Source organism: Melanotaenia boesemani, chromosome 11 (assembly GCF_017639745.1).
Source record: "Melanotaenia boesemani isolate fMelBoe1 chromosome 11, fMelBoe1.pri, whole genome shotgun sequence".
Lineage (NCBI taxonomy): Eukaryota > Metazoa > Chordata > Actinopteri > Atheriniformes > Melanotaeniidae > Melanotaenia > Melanotaenia boesemani.
In genome coordinates this window covers 19,918,371-19,942,592 of record NC_055692.1, presented here as the reverse complement: position 1 = coordinate 19,942,592, position 24,222 = coordinate 19,918,371, and the positions used below count along the sequence as shown (strand labels likewise).

At 39.7% G+C, this 24,222-nt stretch overlaps 1 protein-coding gene across 1 annotated transcript; it reads right to left on the bottom strand.

Annotated features, from left to right (window-relative positions):
- Positions 1–249: 249 nt before the first annotated feature.
- On the bottom strand, positions 250–8,416 carry rgmb (repulsive guidance molecule BMP co-receptor b). Its single transcript, XM_041999972.1, has 3 exons — positions 7,939–8,416; positions 3,742–4,283; positions 250–2,465 (listed from the first exon to the last, which is right to left on the bottom strand). The coding sequence occupies exons 1-3, from the start codon at positions 8,054–8,056 to the stop codon at positions 1,707–1,709; spliced, it is 1,419 nt and encodes a 472-aa protein (XP_041855906.1). The 5' UTR covers positions 8,057–8,416; the 3' UTR covers positions 250–1,706.
- Between the last annotated feature and the right edge of the window lie 15,806 nt (positions 8,417–24,222).

Sequence of the window (24,222 nt, the reverse complement as noted above, 5' to 3'; positions counted from 1 at the left end):
GTGTGTGCAGTTCCACTAAGTTTAAATGAACTCTTTAAATGACCAAAATAAAAAAGAAAATCAATGTTTTCACATTTTTATGACACAAACATAATTTTGTTTTTTTTGCATAATTTTTCATTTTCATATTTTTTTATCAGTGTAAATCTAATAAAATGAGGTTTGCATGGATTGTTTTGACTTTATTGTTTTTAAATAAAACACTGGCACACAGTTTGATTCCTCCTTTTTTTTGTTCTTTTTTTTTGAGCGACTTAAGTAACACACCGACATAGCAAGAAAGCACCACTAGGTGGCAGTACAATCACATCTGACATTTTTTTAAATTATCCAACAGCAAGAATATGGAGCTTAGGTTCTTCTACAGGACGCTACGTTCATAAATAAGTTAAGTATTTCAACATTGACCAGTCACTCTTCACCAAACCCAAACTCACACATGATGTAAAAGATTGCAATACCAAAAACAACCAAACTATGATTAAGCTGACCTAACTAATTGGGCGTAATTAGATAGACAGGTTATGTTGAAGAAGGTTGGAATCTCTCCCAGGCATCAAATTCCCATAACACAGTGCTTAAGCACAATTTGGAGTACAGTGTTATCAAGTTTCTTCAGTTTTTCACTGTTTTTATCTGCAATATCTTACATGCTGCCCTGTAAGAGGCATTTTTTGTCAATTCTGGCTGAAGAAAAACAGTCTACAGTAGTAAATTTCATTTCTATAAAATGGAAAGAAGGGTGCTGGTTTGGTTCCGAGTTTTGATTTTCTTTGTACAAAAAGAAGAAGAAGGAAAAAAAAACTACCCACAACATTTTCTGTCTTTGGCTCAAATTATAATAATTTTGGTGAGTAAAAAATATGAGCCCATATAGTCAGAACAATTTGGCAAAAAGGTGGGAATACCTCTAAAGAGACTGACAAATTTAAGCCACATTTATCAACTAGTAAAAAGACCAATGATGCATCCGAACATTTGCACACAAACGTAGCTGAAATCATATAGCAACAAAGTAGTACAGATGGCATTTGCTGCAACATCAAACATAATACATTCAACAGAAAAGCTCATGATGACTGACTTAAAAACAAGATGCTGAGTCTCATCAGCCACTGGAAGAATGATCCATTAAAAAAAACAAACAAAAAAAAGCAGCTTTTTTTATCAACTGACTTTTCATCAGTGCAAAAAAAGTAATGCAATGATAAAACTTGAGCCATTGCAGGTTTTGGTGGAGAAAAAATGAAACACTGACTGGCATCTGTGAAAAACAGCAACAACAAAACTAAAATAAAGTGCTTCTGTTAAAAACAAACATCCTCTGTCTGAGGTATTAAAAAAGTCACATCAAACGGAAATAAAAAAATACATTTTACACTGTGCACTGAAAACGAAATTAACTATTTACAGTTGATTCACCTAAACAGAAACATTTCTGTCATTGTCAGTTGCGTTCTATGATTCTTAATCCACCAGTTAGTGCTGCCACTCTGTTCTCTACCCACTAGGGGGGCTTGTCACCTCTTATAAAACCCTTCTAGTTCCCAGTAACTGCTGCTGTTTTCTCTCTGCATGAAAGAGTCATCAGTGCTCAGTAAAAAAAATAAAAAATAAAACAACAAAAAAAAACTCCCTAAACTCTCTTTCTAGTGCACACATACACAAGCCTACATGCATGCAGGCACATACAAAGACTGACATTCTTACATCAGAACAATGCTCAGAGCACACAGCATGAGCAGAGCAAGCCGTTTCATCGACTGAGAAACAGAGTGTAAGTTGGAGGTGGCAGAGCTTCGGGGGTAGATCCTCCATCTATCCTGGTGTGGATGGAGACTCTCCATGTCCTTCTGGGCACTGTATGCTGCCACTGTGAAGTTAGCATCCCCAGTGGTCAGGAGATCAAACACACAGGAGTGGAAGTAAATGTCCAGTACCTCCAGCTGGTCCCTGCAGCGCTCCTTTGCCCCCTCCACACCAAAAACATGCGTGGCACCATAAGGGTATGCCTGTGTTTGTGAGGAGTAGCTAGGCCGACGCAGCTGCTGTAGCTGGAGTCCAAGAGCTGGAGGAGAGAGTGGCAGGGGAAGATGCCCTGCTTGGTCGATGCGTTCACTACTGGGGCAACCGTTCAGACAGAGCTGCAGATCCTGGGTGGCATCATAGGCTTGAGCCAGCTCCTCTGGGATTCTCACTGCCAACGTTAGGTAGCGGCCCAGCTGACGAACAATTACAGTTACACCAATGTAGCCGGCGTGCAGCTCCACATGACGCCCAGGACTACGTTCAGAGATCCACAGAGCCCGGACCTTCCCAGCTGCACCATCTGCACCAACAGAGGTGTGGATGGGGTCACCACTGCTCACAGTTCCATCATCAAAAGCAGCAGGGAGGTTGTCCGTGACAGCCTGGTAGACCCTCTGATCTGTGCAACCCTCGTAAGGCTTAAAGATGATGGTGATCTGTAAAGCAAGAAAAACAAAGCGAGTTTATTATCTAAATCTTTTGCCAAAATTTTTGGATAGCTCATTCAAAACGGTCCATTTTAGACAATCCTTTGATCAATGAACTGCAAGAAAGAAATTACAAGAAAGGTATGGAAGGGTATTAACATCCACCCATCACACAGGTTATTAACTCATCACACATTTGAGAAATGACTTAATAACTTTTTAACAAGTTGTAATTTGACACAGCTATACAAACATGCTGACATATGCAAGCACACAAGCACACTCTGAGAAATACACGCACTTCAGTGGAGTGTGAAAGCAGTGGTGGATATGCAGGGTGTGGTGTAAGCATTACGGTTAGCACTAGCATCATAGTTCCGGTGAATGGCTGCTTTGTTCACATGACAGCCGTGAGGAATGAGGCCTGGCAGCCCATTAAGCCTAGAGGGCTGTTAATGTGAGTGTACATAAGAGTGTGCGTATGTGTGTGTGTGTGTCCCTAATAGTCATGACTAATAACTTGCCCCACCTCTGACACAAGGTCAAATCTTTAGCTCAAGTGTAGAAAATCTGCTATTTGTTCACTGTGTGCTTCTATGCCACTGTGTGGACAACCAAGTGTATGCATGGGTGTGTATGCATTTTAATAATTAAAGCTATCGACTAAGCTAGAGAGGCCAGATCATCAAGGGAAACATCAACATTGCTTCTTTAACACTACAAAGATCACCTTGTGTGGCTCGTCATCCATTTAGGGTTGTGCATATATGTGTGTGTGTGAGTATTTTTTCTGTTGCACAGGGACCTTTTAACACACATAGTGCTTTAAGCTGAGTGCAAGGAGTGGCACTTATGAACTTATAAGACGCGCATGCACACACAAATGCCTGCAAACGCACTCAGAAGTAAACAGCGGGTCCTTTCACACATCTTATTCTGCGTTATTAGTGGTCAGGCTATATGCAGCCATTAACTAAGTTAGTTTGCAGTACTGCTGCAGTCACAAGAGACAGTCACAAGATCGAGGCTGCTTGCCTCACACCTGTGAGTCTGTGGGAACAGGCACACAGAATAAGATAGAAAAAGAGAGTTAAGAAGAGCGAGGGTGTTTTCCACTTTCACAATAATACGATTTTTTTTACGCTGTGGCACAGAAAAGCAACTTAGAGGTCATTATAGAAACACACAGAAATAAATCAAATTACATCAGCTGCTCTCACTTAAGAAGCTCTTTCAGCCTTAATAACCTTAATAATAGACTGCTTTCTCCTTTAACAGTTCTCACCTTATTTGTTGCTGTGGCGCTGGAGCCAGGGACCACAGGAACATTTGTTACCTGAACTGACAAATAGTCATTATCAATGAGAGGCCATGCTCCCTCCACCTTACAAGTCTGGAAGCTATCCTTAAATGTCCGCAGATGGGGGTCCCCAAACAACCCGCAAAACAAGTACCCGGGCCGAGAATGGCCGTGGCTGTGAGAGTGGGAGTGTGTATGCATGTGGGAGTGTGTATGGGCATGTTGGGTACGACTGTGGTAGTTGCAGGGCTCAAGCTGGATCTCAGGGTGCGTAGAGGATGTGGGCCCATCTCTGGAACAGTTCCTCTGGCTCATGAGGTCTGAGATGCCCAGCACGGCCGAGTGGAAGACCAGGTTTCCACGGCAGGACTTGGCTGTCTTCTGGGTGCAGGCTGAGTACGCTCGCAAAGCCTTGCAAAATTCTGTGTGAAATCCATCTACAGACGGTGTCAGGTGGGAGGTCAAGGAGACAAAGTCGGTGGTGCACTTCTGAATGCGACATTGAGGGCTGGCCACCTGGCACTGACCTGAAAGGGAAACACAGACAGTCGGATTTACAACGAAGACTCTGATTGATTACCACAGTACATGTGAGTGATGAGCAGAAAACAAGGAAGTAACCACAAATGTCTGACAATTTAGCTTTGAACTGGAATAAACTGGATTTTACTAGAAATGGAAAGTTTCTGCGCTCACATGAGACAGCTAAGGTTACTGTGTGAGGAAGGCTTTGATCTTAAACACACAATGGTACCAGCCTGTTACAGTCCAACTCAATAAAACTAGAAAAAGAACCAGCTGCTGATTGAAAGTCCTGATCAATGGGCAGTGCCGCTTTGTGAGTGTAATAAACCTGAAGAGCAATAAACCAAAGAGCAGTCAGACAGGAAAGATGAAGCAAGTTTTCCCACAAGGAGTGAGATAATGCTGCTTGCACAGCCAAGAAGCATGTAAACCATACAGTACTATAGTAAGAGGGAGCAGGGTGATGCAGGTGTGCTGTGCATGCAAATCTATAACTATGATGTAGTGAAGCTTATTCCGTTTGTTGACGAAGGTCAGAAAGGTTCTGTTTGTGATCTTTAGCTTTAGCAGAGGAAACAAATCATCAGAAATTCCCCATTAAATCCACCATGAACAGATTTCTTGGTCTGAAACAGTCTGTGATCTTTTATCTGTTTCTACATTTCTGAATGGAACAAGGGTCAAACTAGCCTTTTGTATCACTGATCATCAGGAAGAAAGAGGGAGTTAGAGACAGAGAGAGATTAGAGACCAGATCTAATGCATCAGTCACAGCGTGCTCCTATTAGATTAAGCCAGAGAGAGGCTCAGCAGTGTGTGGGCAGCTGCACACAAACACCCACATACAGAAGGAGCGATCTAAAAAAGGATGTTGCTTGTGCTTCCATTAAACACACACAGTTCGTGATCTTCAGATGGTGGTATGACTTCCTAATGGCCAAGCAAAAACAGAAAGTAAATGGTTCTTTTTAACTGAAATAAACAGATTCCCTCAACATCGCACCATCACTTAAGCAACCGCAAGTAAATAAGTACACAAAAGCTAACATCACATTCCATCTCCTCTTTGCAGGCTAATGAAGGAGTTGGGTGCTACCATTTGGGGGCAGTACTGCTCTGAGTTTTAGAAATCAGGGTTCAGGCACAGACTTACCCCCCCAACTTACACCATGCTTCAGAATCTCTCTCCTGCCTGTTAAATACTAGCACCAACACACAGATACACACATATACATACACAGGCTGCCAGCCACACCGACCACCACTGCACAGACTGTCTGAACACTGAGGACATATTGTGTCTTTAGACCAACACACCAACAGCCTCCTACTTTGCCTCCTATCTGGCCTGCTACACCTAAACACTGCTCCCAATCTGATTAGAGTGAGTTATTTTCTTACTTTCAGAAGGTATCAAAATCCTGAGCTCCTCTAAAAACACAGTGGCGCACTAATTCAGGAACATTTTCCCCACAAAGTGACATAGTTGACCTCATAAGCAAAGGAGTCAGCTTCAACCCTTTGACTTGCAAAGGTTAAAACTATGCTGACCGTGAGCATCTTTTGAAGTTTACACCAGCTCCCATTGTGTGGCTGCATAGCTGATCCCACACTCTAGCCTACCTGTGAGTGCCCTGTGGAAAAGCAGAATTTTTAAGTGATGATTAATTATGCTCTCACTGTTTGGTATTCTGGATTAAAGGACAGTTTTCGTATTTTTGCTCTTCAATTATATCCTCAATCTATTCGAGTATTCACTGCTGTACTTTCAAAAGCGAATTCAATCTTTGAATGTAAATAAGTGGTCATGTGAGGAAATAATGTGTTCACCACATTTAGAGCTTTGTTTGTATTATCCCCTGCAAGTAGTCTCTAATAAAGACACAACAGGAGTCAGTTTGCCAGCAACATTTACTCCATTTCTTGTATTAGCCATTATTTTTCACTCCACCCTCCACTCAATTCCTAATCATATCTTGTTTTCTCTCTGCCTCATCTGTTGTCAATTATATATATTTTGATAAGCTTTAAAAAAACCTGCCTCCATAGTGTTTTCATCCTGACTCCCTCATCCCCTCCCTGGTCACCTTGTCCCCTCTCCTCTTGCATCACAAAGCACCTTTTTCACCATCAGACAGAGGTCAAAAGATCCGCCAGCTGAATCTCCCAGGCATGATTTTTAGCAATTCTTTTGTTTCCCAATCTGCCTGCCCCCAATTTCTCTGATCCCAGGAGACCAGAAAAAGGATCTACTGGGATCCCCTCTCAGTCAAGAGAATGGCTTGTGAAGTGCTTATTGATCACCTTGTTGTGTGCTCTCTCGCACGTTCTGAGCTCAAATCACACAAACAGACCTCTAAGCTTAGAGATGCAAAGCTTTCCAGGGGCTCACAACAGCATGCACTCAACTAAACAATAGTCTGTAATTCAGACACTCCAGCCTACCTGTCTAAAGAGACACATGGAGCTATGAGCTGAAGGCGTGTGTATAAATATCCTAAACATGTTCAGGTTTTAGCAAATGAAATGTTCAGTTTGACTTAACAGACTAAATGATACACATTCTTTCCAGATGACGCATGTGTGGAAATAGGTGCTGAGAGGGTCTTAATGTGAAGCGGGTATGTCTGCTCCCACCAGGCTGTGTGCAGAGGTGGTTTTGTCCCGCTGCCTGAGCCGTGTTAAACTAATTACTGGAGGTGTGACTGGCCAACAGACAGCCGCCACTTCAGTCGACCCCATGCACACACAGAAAAACTCAGGCACGACCTAAACATGCTTCTGAAAGGCAGACAGGACTTTCTTTTTTTTTTTTTTTTTTTTGTTTGTTTGTTTCATTTTTACAGTAAATACCAAAAACTGTTCTTTTATGCAGCATAAATGACCAGCATATACTGTGTTAAATAAGAAAGTCGTGAATCAATACTTATATACTTACAGCCATTTTAAAAATGTATTCTGTTTTCAAGCCAAGTCTCAGTTAAATCAAACATGTCAAGCATTTGTCCCAAATTATGAGTTTTTGTTGGTGATCAACAAAAGACAAACAATTATGTGAAAAAAACAACAACAGACTTTCAAGGTAGCTTTAATCTAGGCTACTTTTAATTATTAAATTTGACAACCTGATATGATGAAAATAACACTTCGTTTATTCCTGTAATCAACATTAGGTTGAGTTAGATTGACATAGAACAAATACTGCCTACTTTAAATTTATGTTGCATGGAATAGATCTGTTACATATGGACAGGAGATGTAGACTCTTCACTTCTCTCCCCCTCCTCCATGAGCTATTAAGGGGCAGACAGGAGAACGACGGCCCAGGAGAGAGGAGGAGAAACTCGATCCATGCTCAGACTGCTGCACTGCCGCTTTGGAGAGAGCCATTGTCAGGCAGCGCTGGGCCCAACTCAAGGATCGGACATACAGTCGCTGCCTACAAAGCCTTAATAACTAATAGCTAATAAAGTATCTCTGCTCACTACCAAGTGCAACAGACTAAAAAGAAGTATAGTTAAAGGAGGTTGTAGCTTCTGCAGCCAACTAAAATTATTGCCAAACAGAAAAAAAGTGCGTAAAACAATAGATTTATTCAACTATGACGAAGAGAAACGCTTGATGTCGTTGCAGTGCTGAAGTGTACGAGTTAGTTACCTAGGTGAGCACCGCAGCAGAACACGATGATCAGTAGCAGCAGCGGCCGGAAGCGGCGCACCATAGACGGGGAAGCAAGGCGCTCAGCCCCGAGGCAACAGCATCCGGCTCTCCCCATCCCCGTCCATGCAGGGCCAGGAGGGGAGAGTGGACAGACTTCCAAAGAGCGAGGAGGGGTGGTGTCCGGGCCTTCTCACTTCTTCTGCCTCTTCTTCCTCACTCTTCTCTCCTGACTCTCCTCCACGGGTGCGCAGGGGCATTAAAACACAGCTGCTCCGCGGAATGCAGGGCGGAGGGGCAGGAAAAGCAAAGAGGGAAGGGAAAGCAAAGTACGACCAGAAGTCACTTCGACGACACTTTTACTTTTTCCCCTGTAAAATTTTCCACCCCACGTGATTTTAAGTGCGCTCTCTAGCTCAGCGGTCGGACTTTTGATTTGATTATGATCTCTCTCCTCTCGCGTCCTACACGCACAATCACATCCCTCCCGCACTGAGCCGGGATTTCTTCTCCACTCCTCCCCTTTCACTTTCTCCTCCTCCTCCTCTTCTGCCCCTCCAGCAAATCAATAGTGAATCAACCAAACCCTGCTGGCGGAAAACCCGCCTACCACTAGACGGAGGGACAAGACCACATAAGAGCGAAGGCGCTCAGACAGACAAAAGTTGTAAAACAGGGAGATACAATGATGATTGTGTTTATCAGAGAAGATAATCGAAGTGCGAAAGCTACAGTGCTGCCACTTACTTGACAATTTGTGAATAAATGAACAAAGCAAAACTGAAATACCATCTTTCTCTTATAATAAATCAAGGCTAAATATAAAGATCTATTTCCATACTTTTCCATACTATTTAGGCTTTTTTTTGTTCGCGCTTTCTCCCATGTTTTGCTACCAAACAGAAGGAATAATATGGTACATAGGCCCTTTAACTTGGTTGTTATAATTACATTTATTCACAATTAATTAAGTCATATTTAGGAATGACATGGAATAATCACAAAATTGTAATAGATAAATGATAGGATTCTATGTCATCTTAATCACAGTGGTGGAAATTAGTTTCTGGGAAAGTGGGCAAAGACAGTTGACACCATGGAAAACAAAACCCAAAAATTTTATTTCAATACTTTCCATGAAATTGATGATGATAAGAATAAACTGTTGATTCGTTGCCATGGCACAAAGTTCAGCATAAAAAAAAAAAAAAAAAAAAAAACATTTTAAAAAGCATTGTTGAGATTTAGAATTTATTATTAGTGTCTTGATATCTTACTCATAACTCACAACAATGAGTATCAATACATGTTTATCAAATAACTTAAAACTGCAGCCTTTTTTCTAATGTAGACATTTAATACACACAGGTAACTATTTTAAGAATAAAATATGAACTCCAGTAAATGTTGCTCAGTATATGAAAATTATTAATCCTGTTTCTACTTTAAAAGATTAATCCATCCATCCATCCATCCATCCATCATTCCAAGGTCAGGTTGTGGGGGGACAGCTGAAGTAGAGAAGCCCAGACGTCGTTTTCCTAGGCCAATTCTTCCAGCTCATCTAGCAGAAGACATTCCTAGGCCATCTGAGAGACAATATCCCATCAGCATATCTGAGGTCTGCCCTTGGTCCTGATAGTGGGGCATGCCTTTAACACCTCTCCAGGAGGCATCCTTACCTTTATATACTTTTACATAACATAGATATTTGACATTCTTTTTAGTTTTTTTAGTTAATTTATTCTTTTAATTAATTTTGTATCCAAGTTACTACAACTTATAAATGGTTTTAAAGTGAGTACAATAGATTGCATCTGAATACATAACTTACACTCTATTTTTCTCCTAAACTTTTTTTCTTTTCTTTTGGGGCAACAGGGTTTGGACATGTCTGCTGAGCTTCCATCTGTTGGAATGAATTTGGAAGGAGACTGTAAAGAAGTGGAGGGGTTCTGAAAAACAGGAATATAACCCCATGTTGCATTCAATATGTAGTAAAAAACATAAATAAATAAATAAAGTCTTATATATTGCTCTGTTTTAGTTAATTTTTTTTTCATGATTAGCTTAAAACTATAATAGAAAAATCAATTCAAAACTATTCAAAATCTTAATTTTACAATCTCAAGACTTAATGTTGACTGGGGATTTTCCACACTCCATTCATGTAGGGCAAATCTTTGTTTTCATCATTTATTTATTTGCTGTTTTGAGCTTTTGCTGTATTTGATCCACTGGCCAAATGAACTGTACATGAGGGGTGAGCTTCAAGTATTTGTTATTAAGTGGTTAAATCTTTATTTGAGCTTTTGTTTCACTGTCTTTGATGAAACCTTCTAGGATTAAAACCTAACTCTTTCAGCTTGATTCCAAATGATTATATTCCAGATGGAAACTCTGTGCACCATCCATCATCTGCTAGTTTCTTAAGATAAGTTTGTTTCTCTATTGACCGTACTGACAAAAAGCAGAAAACATTGAACAGACACAGGGATGGGCTTAAGATGAAGGGAGCTTTGCAACGTGTAGACAATGACATGACAACGCAAAGACACTAAACAGTTAACACAAAAACTGTCAGAAATCTTTACAGTCAAATAAACCATAGTGCAAGGTGAGCAGACAATGTAAACACCACCCTGAGATAATCACACACACTGAATATATGCAAAACAGCCCCCAGTTTCTTCCACTTACAAATATAATTCATGAATGAATAACTTCATGTCTTGTTTCATGATGCATTTTAAAGCATTTTATTGCAAAGGGCAAAGGTTTGAACCTGAGCCAAAGTCAGTTAAATAAAGGTTATAAAGTTGGACAGATTTGAAAGCAAGTACCGAAGCCTTTATAGTTTTAGATAATCTTTTACTTGCAATCCACGGTGTGTTTACTCTTTGTACTGTGCTGCATCCTAAACCGTGCTATCCTGGCTGGAGTTGTTTTTGAGTATATGTGTGAAAATAAACTAGTGTGTGTCTACAAGTGATGTTTCTATAACTGACTGCTGAGCAGAAGAAAAAAAGAATGTAGCTGGTAGTTTATGTGCTTTTATCTGAGTCAAAGATGGATTCTTTCTCTCTGACATTTTCAGTTTCAGCACGTTCACTCATCTTTCCTAGCCACAAGTTTGGTCACGGCTACTATTCCATCTTTACCATGTCAGATAAAAAAAACAACAACAACAACAACACATAGTCACTATAAAGTTCACAAGGATTTCACTGGAAGTGTGCCCAGAGGAGATGATATGTGCAACTCAACCAGGCTCTCATATTAGATTACATTAGTTTCCTGTTTGTGCCAGAAGCCTCTGATCTCACCAGTGAAGAAAGTCTGCAGGCAACTGCGGATCCACATATGAGGAAATCTTCTCTAACAGGGTATTGTAGTTTATAAATGTGCATGTTTCATACAGTGTAAACTTACTTCACACACCTTTATTACAGGCCTTCAATTAGTAAAGAGACAGGTGCACTATACGAAATTTTTCCATAAAAAACAATTTCCTGGCAGAAAATTGGTTGGATATTTTACCGTTAACTGTATGGATACTTTTTGATAATCCAGAAAAAGAAACTTCTGTATTTCTTGCTGCGTTCATGAACATAGCTGTTAATTCAAAAAACAGAACATCCTGTACTTTCATAGCCGTGTTAAATTCCTGGAATGATACCACACTGAACAGAAAGAAGGGATCACTTGAACAAAACTAAAATATTTACTGGAATTGGTAACAAGTGATAACTTAGTTCATCCAAGATTAGTTGTGAAGTTCTTATCCAACATGATTTTAATTACTAGTGAAACACAGCTTTTTATCATCAGGTGTGGCAGGCTAGACACAATTAGGCCATATTGCTACTATCTACGATTCAATGGTGGTGTACATGGATTAAAGCTGTAGTTCCCAACCTGTGGTCCCTGGGGGTCCTCACATTCATTTTAATTTTTAGGAGAGAGAGTCCTAGGGCTTGACTGGCCTTCCTGCAGTCTAGACTTTCCATCCTTTGGAAGAGCTTGTTCTCATAACAAAAGGTAAAGTAATTTTACTGCATGTTTATTTTTGTAGTTTTGTGTAGCATTTCATGTTAAGTAAAGTGAAACACCCTATCTGTACTTTTACCCCAACCCTAACATTTTTCATTTATATAATTTTATGTAATTTAACTATATAAAATGACATGCCAATAGCTTAAAATGAGTTTAAATCAAATACTGAAAGTGACCAAAGAGGCACAATCACAAATTTCTGATTTTGTGTTCCTTGCATCAAGTTAAAATCTAAACATGTATTTAAAAAAAAATAAATAAACAAGACTTATAAATCTTCATGATTTGTATGATTTGCAAGATTTTGCCTTTTGCTTTGGAGTATTAATCATTAACCATGCATACATTAAGTTGTTGCTGTTACATGAATGCACTTGCTGTTGTTGTTGCTGTTGTTGTTGTTGTTGTTGTTTTTTTCAAGACAGTTGGCCTTTTTCACTACTTTTGAAAATAACTAATCAAAATCATAAAGTGATGATACAAAAAATCTCATTATAAGATATTGGAAACATCATCTTATCAAATGGGGTAATATTTTTGGAAAAATAGTGTTTATCCTGCAAGGCAAGGAAAAGAGATTTAAAGCTCATGGGGGTTTAGTCCCTGCTGAGAAACTTAATGCTGTTTAACTTTAATTTGCCACCCAGCTGTACATCCTGGATACCAAATATTGGGACAGGAATTAAGCAAGCTGTGTTCTGATGGTTGTGCAACCTCTATGACCAGCCTGTCAACCTGCAGTGCACTTCTTTGCAGGATGAAACACACACAGGTGAAAATTTCATCTGCACTAATGCAGAGAACACAGACTGGCTAATTCAATTATAATTTTGCATATGCTTCTATTCATAAGTGCTAATTACATACTTCATTCTAATCACATATCTGCCTACACAGACATACACATGTAGACACCTCAATAACACATGAACCCGCTCATAAAGATTAATTCTATATTTCATACTTATTCATTTAATCAGTTACACCACAGCTGAGACCAAGGAGCAGAGGAAACGAACACACCTCCCCACAAAGCTGCTTTGCCTGGTTTCACATGAATTAACACACTTGCCTCAGGCACAAAGACAGTTTGTTTCTGAACGTCTAGGTTGTCTTCACCTCCACACCTCTGCCTCCCTTATGCACTTCTACCTCTCTACACCTCACCCAAACGCCAAACAGGCCATCATTCAACAGCACAATTTCATAATACACCTGTGTGCATGTTTTAATGCTGTGTGTGTGTGTGTGTGTGCGTGTGCGTGTGTGTGTGTGTGTGTGTGTGTGTGTGTGTGTGTGTGTGTGTGTGTGTTGCAGAGTGTGCACATGTCAAGAGCTTGCATTGTTGCACACACATCCCAGGCTGTGTTTGGATGAGGTGAAGTGAGGCATTCTTTCAATGTCAAGCTACACACTCAACAACACCCATTTTACTAAGCAAGATTAATCAACATGAAAACAAAAAAGAAATTATATTAAAACATCCAGTTTAATTAACTGGTTTAATGTCTTTATTGAATGCTACAGAGTAAATGCTACCATTGGTGCAATACTTGAAATATGTACTTATCAACCAAAATCATTGCTCTAGTATTATAGTGAGTTATACTAAGTCATTCTCAGTGATGGCCACCACACCACACACATTCATATCATAAGGTAAGGGCCTATTTATGCCCCCTTACGTACATAAATGGCAATTCAAACGTTGTCATACATTGTCGTCCTCATACTTCCATGCATCTTTTGTGTGGGCCTTAAAGGGCCCTGCACTGCAGGGCACTGCAGGTGTGTGCATTTGTATTCCTGATGTGAGACGATAACATGGCAGATAAAATCCAGGTATCAAAGCCTCTTGTAATGTGAGGGGAAACCATATCCTTTAATAGGCTGTTTGATAGCTTTTTCTCTCCAGAGCCAAACTTGTGCAGTGTTTTACCTGAGTTGGCCTTATCAGACCATCCTGTGCCTGCACTTTCACTCCACTATTACAAAGAGGAGATTGAGACAGAGGCCTGTTTCAGGTGCCACAGTGAGGGAAGAAAGAGTTTATCTTTTAAAATGCTGAGTGGAAATGAAGCGTCATCTAAGAACTCGGATCAGTGGGAGAGGATTCCTTTAACGCAGACCAGAGAGGGTGATTATCACATTGATTCTTCTCTCCTTACACTCAATCTCAGTCTTTTTTCTCTGACCAGTCCGTTGATGTGCATTGATTTATGGTAATGACCTAAAACCAAAATGCTCTAATGATACTACACTTTATATCTGTTTTTTCTTTTATATTCAGCAATGAGTAGTTTTATTTAATTTCAAAGTCAGAAATAACAAAATACTTTCTATTATATCACATTATCCGTAATTATATACACATAAAGGCTTTGTACTGATAACAATTGAAGTGAATAACATCTAACATCTTGTTGTAATGCTGGAAAACTGTGGATCCTGACATTAAGCACGAATAGAGGTGCTTAATGTCAGGACAGACAAAGCTCACAAACTCATGGCAATCACCTTCCTTGGTTGCAGCGGTAGTGTGTTCTTCTACACTAAAGAAAAACAAACAAAAAGAAAAAACAAAACAAAAAACCTCAAAACAGTTCATGGAGAAAGAGCCCAAGGTTTAGACCAGGGGTCTCCAACTCCGGTCCTCGTGAGTTACTGTCCTACAGGTTTTGGATTCTACTCTGATGAGATAGACCTGACTCAAATCACTGGGTCATTAACAGGCTTGTGCAGAGGCGTGTTGTAGTAGGAGACATATAAAACCTGCAGGACAGTATTTCACGAGGAATAAAGATGGAGACCCCTGGTGTAGACCTTCCAAACTCCCCAAATCTGAATCTGACGATGTATCTGAGGGATGTGCTGGAGCAAGCCTGATCCGTAGACACTCCACAGGATGTGAAAAGGTGCTGTGTCCATGGCTCTCCTGTTCAGGACACATCTAGCAGCCTGAGGGGGACCTAAGCATTATTAAGAAGTGGTTTACAAAAAATTAGAAAAAAAAAAAAAATAACAATAATAATAAAATAATAATAAAGTGCTACCTAGGTAAAGTGGCTTAACATAAAGCAACTATAACAATCAAATGCTGCTTATATGTTAAACCATCACAGGTCCATAAACAAGTTCATTCAAACATTAATAAGATAAAGTTAATATCCATGAGATGATGCTACTTAAAAACCTCAATATTTCTTCTTTCCACATGCTTGTTGATTAAATAACAAATCAGGACATTAATTTTTTTTGTTTTTGTTTTTTTGTTTTTGTTTTTTTTTGTTTAAACTTAGTTTAGATTCAATAAAACCTGACATTAAGTTCACAGAATTTAGGATCTATACATAAATACTCGTCCTATAAGTGGTTACTGGTCCATGGAGACACTTTTAACTCCCTTATCTCCCTGAAAGTATACTTGTGTTTTTAAGGGAATTATTTGTCATTAGTGCAGTTACTACGAGGGTGAGGTTAACAAATACATCTTTAGCAAATTTCTTTGCCATCTCTTCATCAGCTCTTCTTGACCCTCTTCATTTCGCTCATCTTTCACTTCATCCTTTGTGTAAAAACATCTGAAGTGCACACAGCTGCATCTGACAACACAGTCACAATGGAGCCTCTGTTTTCTCTAGGCAAACACACACATTTGCACACACTGAGCAGAAAGAAGGAAACAGCTGAAGGATGTAATAGGGCAGATGAGGATCATGAGGTTGCAGTTTGGTTTGGGTCAGGGTGAATGTTTGGCAGCTGTGAGACAAAGACGTGCTATTAAAACTGCTTCTCTTTTGCCTCCAGCTCGCTCTGCAGTGAAACTTGTTTTGTCAGTCACTTTGCCGTTGAACATCGACTTGAATAAGCAGAAGCCTTGTGATTTTCTCAGCACTCATTAAGGGATGAGAGACACCCTCTTTGTATGTATCAGTTGAGGACTTCCAAAAACTGGAACACTTTTGTCTGTGCTTCTGATCGTAGTGATAATTGTTCAGCGACTTTGTTGAAGCGTTCTTTGTCTCTACTTTGATAACTTTACACCCACAACCACACTTCTCTGTTTCCCTGTCTCTCACACACATGCACACACATGCTTTGTTGTTGGACATTTTTTTATGCAAGTATTAACATGTATAAACACTTAGGCCTCACAGGTATTTTGAGTCTTGGGGCTACAGATGGTCAGCTTATCTCCTGTTGGGTCTTCCACATCCTCCAGTAGTAAACACAAAACTTCTGTCAACACACACACACATGCACACGCACATATGCAAAGAAAGGTATGGACATCTATAAATCACTCATACTCCAGAGCCATATGCTCATACCTGTCTGTAAGGAGGAAGCCCAAACACAGGTGAGCCCCTCACATTCCATCAGCTCGTAACCTGACAGATATACAGATGTGGAGCCAGAGAGGGAGTGAGTGGGGGAGAAAGCTAACCTCCCGACTATCTTTTTGTTAATCCAGCTGTGAGTGCCTCCCTCACCTCTCCTCCCCCTCTCCTCCCATCTCTTCCCCTTGGGATAGAGTGCTCACAGAGTGGCAGATGGGTGGAATGCATAATACATAGACTATTTGGGGGGGCTGGGAGAGTTCTCTCTCTCTCTCTCTCTCTCTCTCTCTCTCTCTCTCTCTCTCTGTGTGTGTGTGTGTGTGTGTGTGTGTGTGTGTGTGTGTGTGTGTGTGTGTGTGTGTGTGTGTGTGTGTGCATTTAGTCCATGGGGAGTAGGCTGCGTAGTCATTATAGATCTAATGGTTGTGTTTTAGACGCTGTGCCATGCCAATATCATTTGAAGTGCGAAAGCCAAATAAGTGTGAAGCATTTCATTACTAATGCTCTGTCTACACACTCTACCCCTCAGTTCATGTGAGGCAACAGATCAGTGAAGCAGTCACAACTTTGTAACATACATGGAAATCATACACCATATGTGTGTGCATGTGTGTACACCCACATTTATGCTTATTCTCAAAGCATGTGTGCTTGAGGTGTCAGCCTGTGTGGATTTGTCTCTTTTGTTTTCCTCAGTCATGGTTCTTTTGCTTCTCTGCTCATAGATTTTACGTAGACATTATTTCCCTAATTACTGTGATTACAGAAAGATGAGGACAGTGTATCATAATGTTGTGTAATTAGCAATCATTTGTAACCTTACAAGGCCTCCTCTGGCTTAGGTAATGGATTTTGGAAAGACAAGCTGAGCTGAAGCATGACTAATACAGCGAGGGTAGGTATAATTAAAGCCTCGTCTCTAGAAAGAGGTTCCATCTCACATCAGCCTTGCTGTCACATTAAAAAGTTGACATTTTATGTTTCTGCAAACTGCAGATAAATATGATCTCATTTGTTTGCAAATTCTAAAAGTCCAAACTCTCTCTTGATTCATCATATTTTTATACCAGAATTAGTTTTTATATTCAGTGTTTTACAGTCTAAGTAAATCTGCCATTGCAATTAGCACATGGCTATCTCTGGGCCACCCTGCTGACAGGGATAAGTTAAAACTACACAGTACTGAAAGTGGGCTATCTGGAGTTTAGACTAGAAAAATGTATTCACTGTTTCGTGCTCTGTTAGTTCTAGAGCCTTCACTTGTATTTATATTCCATGTGTGTATACATGTAAAACCCTAATTCCAAAAAAGTTGTGACACTGTGCAAAATGTAAATAAAAATAGAATCCAATTATCTGCAAATCTCGTAAACCTATATTTTATTCCCACCAGAACGCAAACAAAACGTTAGAGAGACACTTTACCACTTTGTGGAAACAATTAGCTCATTTGAATTTGATGGCAGCAACACATTTTAAAAAAAGTTGGAACAAGGGCAGCAAAAGACTGGATGAATAATTGGCACAAATCAAAGACAACTGGAGGAGCATTGGATAACCAGTTGGATTAATTGGCAACAGGCCAGTATTATGACTTGGTATAGAAGAAGTATTTCAGAAAGGCAAAGCCTCTCAAATGTATAAATGAACAAAGGTTCACCAATCTACAAAAAACTGTCTAAAAATGTGTCTAAAAAAATTTTCATTAGTGAAAAAGTGTGAATAATTTGAAGATTCCACCATTAACAGTGTATAATATTATCAAAACATTTAGAGAATCAGGAGGAATCTCTGTGCACAAAGGACAAGGCCAAATGCCAAAACTGGATGCTCACGATCTTGCTCTTAGTGGCACTGCGTAGCTAGATGGGCTATTATATATTATGAAATGGCTTGTATGAACACGGGTGTCATAAACTGGACTAATGTGGATTTGTTTTAATTGGATCACAAAACTTTACTTGAAATGATTGTATCTGTAAAGTGCCTCATGACTTTGTTGAGAATTGGCACTGTACAAATAAAGCTGAATTGAATTAAAATGGTCTGAGGCAAAGTGAAATTCCACTGTTCTGTGGTCAGATAAATCTAAATTTTGAATCCAAGTTTTATGCTCCCATCCAGACTGCAACCCTTTTCAGGGAAGACCTTGTAGATTTCAGCAAGACCATGCTACACCACATCCTGCATCCATCACAACAGTATGGCTTTGCAGGCGAAGAGTCTGGGTAATGAAACAGAAAAATCTGGCAAAAAAAGCTTATAAATTCTTATAAATTCGTCATACAACTAAAAATAGATCTCCAGGATGACTTATTCCACCATCGTAGGCCGCGCCATCATGTACCAAAGGACACTTGGTACATATCTCAGAGGTGCAACAACATTATGATTATATGTGTCCTTGGTTGTAGAAAGATAAATTGAGAACCTTTGTGGCAAATGGGTTATAAACACAAAGCAGAACTTTGAGTGACATTCAACAATGTATTAAAAATGAATTGTGTAACTTTATGACCTTAAAACTGCTGCTCAGTAGTGTCCCAAAAAATGGTACTATACATATATTTATTCCAGGACATTGTACAACGTTGCAGCCGAGTTTCGCGTCGCATGCTAGCAAGCAGATATAAACACACTGGCCATTTTGAACGTGCATTGTGACTGATTTAGCAAAGGAACATTATCAAAAGGAAGAGAGGAAAACACAGACAAATTAACAGCAAGAAATAAGAGAGCAAGAGATAAACAGTTTTTTATTGGCTGAAAAGAGCTCAGTACAGGCAGGATGCAAGATGGATGCCGAATTAGCCATTGACAGGGGGCGCATCACTGAGAAAATCTGCACATTTCTGTTGTGCGTCTTTAATAGAGTATTTTCATTACATTTGCATGAGTAGCACGGACCATTTCACCCCATTAATTTCATAGAAATTTATGGATACAATGTAAGAAATTTACTCATAAGAGATGAAAGCAGCTGGTGATCTAATTTAGGAAGAAAACAAAACTGCAGTGAGAGAAGTAACACTGGTTTAAGCAGACAAAAAGCAAGATGAGGGGAGAAAACAAGAAAGTAGAAAACAGAGTGCAGGAACAATGAAGACAAGACAGAACAAGAGAGAGCTGGCAGGTAGCTGCTCTCTGGAGATTCATTAGGCTTGTCAGAAATGCTGGCTGTGAATATGCTTGCACAGCAAGCTCTTCCGTGAACACACACAAACACACATAAAAATACACATCAACGTGGATTGCCGCAGGTGTATGGAGCTCTTGTTTGCTGTCAGGTAAGGAGGAAAGCTTGATGGGGACAGTGGGATTTGGAGTCACACTGTGAGGACAGCAGGCTGCATGTCTCCAAATGGCTTCGGCAGGAGTTAACATTTTCAAACTGCCATTGAGTCGTGTGTTTTGTGGTACACTGCATCTCAAGTCATTTGAGAAGTATTTATCTTATGTAAATGCTACTAACAATCAGAGGTTTTGGGGGATGTGAACACATCATTCCAGCTTTTGTGCTTCAGAAATAAAGTGATTGTGTTGTTTAGGGAAGTGGCAATTGAGGTCTTTGTAGTTTAAGAGGCTAATCAGTGTCCAGTAATACTGTATGCAGGCTGCAATGAGAAAGTCCTGAAGAAATGGGTTTGTCAATTTTTCTGATCAAATGTGGCTTAAAATGCTGCTGAACAATAATATATTTATCAAAAACAGCAGGGAGTATGTTATAAACATGTGAGCTGTTTAAAGTGGAACCGCTTTGTACACAAGAGACTCGCCATCTTTCATTGTTTTTCTCTTTCCGAATAAATCAATGAGCATATTGCATTTGTTTGTTTAAGGTGAAAAGCTTAAGAAGAAAAATGAGTAACAGATGATGAAACAATCTGAAATCTATGATGCAAGCTGTGTAAGAGGGAGAGTCCTTTGTGTGAATAAGTGTGCATGATTGCATGCATATGCATGTTCATCTTGGCACAAGACTGCTGTGTGTCTGGGCTTTGGTAGGCGCGTAAATCCCAGTGTTTAGAGGAAAGACAGAATCACCTTCTGATTTCCCAGCTGTTCTCACAGCCGTTTCCTTTTCTTCTTGTGCACAAAGAATAGTTCACTGTGCACACACAAAGACACAGGCACAAAAACATTGACTGACAGTGAATAGTTTTTATTTGCAGACAAGAGTCCAGTGAATGATGTGCCAGCCCCCAGATGCAGCCTCTCGTCACGGACAGGATCTCAGAGGGAGATGCAGAGAAGCTCCACATCAGCAGCTGGAAGCTAGATGACTGTTCCATGTGTTCATGTCTCACTGGAGATCCATAAAGTTTGACCATCACAGCCTGGGGCCCATCCTGTGTGTGTCTGTGTGCTTGTGCTTAGAAAAAGCCATAACCACATACATATATTCATCACATCCAGGTAAGTATTTTATTTCCCCTACATCCTAGTGGCAGTATTCTCCAGATAATATTTATATGATTTGTGGGTCCATATAATTCCTCACTGCCAGTGGGCACAAAAACTGGTAGATACCCCCCTTACACACACACACACACATACACGCACACACACACATACACATGTATAGTTGCAGTTTATATTTCCACCTCATTTTCTGTTGAAATGATCCGGCTGGCACAGGCCATCTCTTTCTCTCCCTTCTTCCAGTGGGAACTCAGCTGTGGGCTTAGGATCATGGGACTATGTTTCCGTGACAACCACACATCATCCCTGAATGCTTGCACTAAAATAACAGACTGAATAATTTAGACAGATCCATTTTTAAACAGCATGTCAATTCACTGGCAACAGACACCACCCTTGGCACCCTGCAGACAGGCCCACCCAGGCAGGGTGTAGGGTGGAGAGCGGGGCCCAAAACTAATTTAACAATATCCGCAGCTGTTCAAGCCACAGAGACCCTAATACAACTGTCACAAGGAGAGTATTGTATTTAGGTCATTGCTGACTCTTGTTTTATTCAATAGCCTAAAAGTTTAGACAGACAGATAAAAATTGTGATACAATTAAAAGATATTTATGGAAGAACACTGAGAGAAAGTAGTGTGGCGGTCCACGTAATTAAATCTGCACCGCACAGTTTGTTTGGTGTTTATGTCAAGACAGATGAAAGCAGCCCAGTTTAATGGAAGCGCCACATGGCTCCATGATCAAAGTTCAAAAGACACCATCAATCAGAGATAATCTTCATGTCCGATTTTCTCATTTAACTGGATTTAAAAGAGAGACTACAGAAAATTGCATTGATGACTGACCATTTATCAGAATGATACATTGGAACAATATGATAATGAGTAGGTCTAATTAATTGAGACAAATTTGTCATGCATGTTATTTATAGAAGTAAAATCTGGACCAAATGAGAGTCTTAGAACTGATTTAGTCAAAAGGTTCCAGTTTTATCATATCATTTTGTTAATGGAAGATAAATTATTTTAATAACTTCCATTATTAAACATTATTTATTATTAATTACTTTTTCTAAGCTAACCCCATTAGCACACAGACAATTTATTTTTGATGTTTCATGTCAAATCCCATGAAAAAGCATACACTCAAGTCTGCAATTCTGCAATTCATATCATATCAAATTGAACAAAAGACAAAGCAAAAACAGACACGTACATGATCACACATCACTCACAGCTCCAGCTGATGGCTTATTCATATGGCACTTTGGGCTGTGAACCAAATATTTGCACTCATGATTCATCCAGCTTTTCTCATTGCCTAAGTGTTGAGAAATACCCAGACACCATTGTGTCTGCATGTGTTTTTTGTGGGTGTGTGCAGAAAGTGTGTGTGTGTGTGTGTGTGTAAATGGTTTTGTGTGTGCTCTCCCATTATTGAACATGCACATATTCACAACTGCACACACGCCCAGTCAGCAGGGAGCTAAACTGAATAACACAGCAGGGTAGGTGAATACCCTCGCAGGTGTGTCCCCACTTGATGACTTTATAAGCACAATTTATCAGATATAATAGTTAGCATCTTATCCTCTATCTGTAGTTGTGCTTTTTTCCAACACCTAAACCTATTTTAAGCATGGCTTTTGCAGAATCATGGATGAAATACACAAAGGTTTAAGTGGTCGAGTTTTTAAAATTGAGTAAAATGTTCTTTTAAACCAAGGTCTTTAGGTTTAATAAGAGTGAATCGAACACTGAGGGAAAATTTTTAAAATGGAGGAGTCACTGTTTACCCCATCAGCCTGATCTAATAGGAGTGTGTCTACAGTCTACCTTGGGTGAATTAATGGGTGAATATTTTCTTTAAAATTGTTTTACCAAATTTTCGGGAAGTATGAAGGTTTGGTTTTCTGCAAAACATAAAGATAAAGATAAAAATTAAATACAAATGAAATGCTTTTTCTCAATATTTTCTACACAAAATAATTAGGACTGTAACAGAATTTGTTTTTCTTTTTCCTAAATTCTGAATTTTTATCTCTACTCTTTTAATTCAGAGAGTGAGCATCATTTACATACAAAATACCCTCGAGCTCTCTTTCAAAGTATTTTTCCTTTCTTCTGACACAATATTTTGAATTTGACCTTATTTCTTCTTCTGGGGTGTTGGGGGAAGGAATCCTCCTGACACACCCTGTCATCCCTTAACTCAAACAGACACACTAACTCCCTTCTCACTCCACCAACCTTCAGGCAATGCACCTGGGTACAACTCTTACACATGCAAAGACACATAGATGGTCACACACACATTCCCCCACACAAGTAAATGGACAGGAACATAAGCACACACATGTATGTCCTCACACAAGTATGTTAGTGAAGTCTCCAACCACCAATCAAGAACGTGTGTGGAACCCTGTGTTTGTGCAGCCCCCAATATCCATCGTCAGGCGGTCTCCCATTAGGTCTTATAACATCTACAACATCATGGTCACCTGGGAAATGACCCCCCCCCCCCCCCCCCCCCCCCCCCCACCCTCCCCCCCTTCACACTCACACACACACACACACACACAGTTTGAAAACCTCTAAGAGAAACACAGCTGGACTGATCTCCCTCAGCAGTATTGATTAGCCTACCCCCAACTCAGACTAGAAGATACCAGCTGTGTCAAGCCATTTAGTTCCTGGAGCGTCTGTCTCCTGTGTGGAAGATGAAAATAACGATGCCGTGAGTTTCTTCTCTAGGAGAAATTCTGCTGGCTGCAAAAGGGCAAGAAGTCCACAGGGACACAGTTTCCACAGATGAAGGCAGCTCCAGGCTATTTTTTAACCCCTGTTCTGGGGTGTGTGTGTGTGTGTGTGTGTCCATGTGTGTAATGGTCTCTATGTGCAATATAAAGTTTTCAACTCCAGTGAGTACTTATATTAAGAATTCAAGCAACCATTAAGTGCATTAGGTTTTTGGCAGTTTTACATTTAGCATTTGCCCACGCAATCAGTGATATCTGAAAGGAAAACTAACATTAAGAGCATTCTCTTCAACCTATTTAACATTATTTATAAAAACATTAATTTCTTTTGCAAAACTGCAGCTTCAGAATTAAATTATATTGCAAAGCTTGTTAATCTTTACTAAGTTTTATTAAAATAAGTAAATAAACCTTTTGAGATGTTACTTCACACTTCGATCAGTTTTTAACATCAGCACAGTTCATATGCGTCAGAAATCTGATTGTTTCATTACAGTCTATGGGGCAAAATTAAGAAGAAAAGATTTAAAACAAGAAATTGTTTTATAAACACTGACGTTTTTACATAAAACAAAAAATTATAAAAGAGATAATTGTTACTTTCCCTTTTACAGAACTGAGATTTTAGTAAAGAATTTAATGCAAATTGAATATGAAATGAAAAATATTGTATTAATTCTCTGAGGGGAAATTAAATTGTTG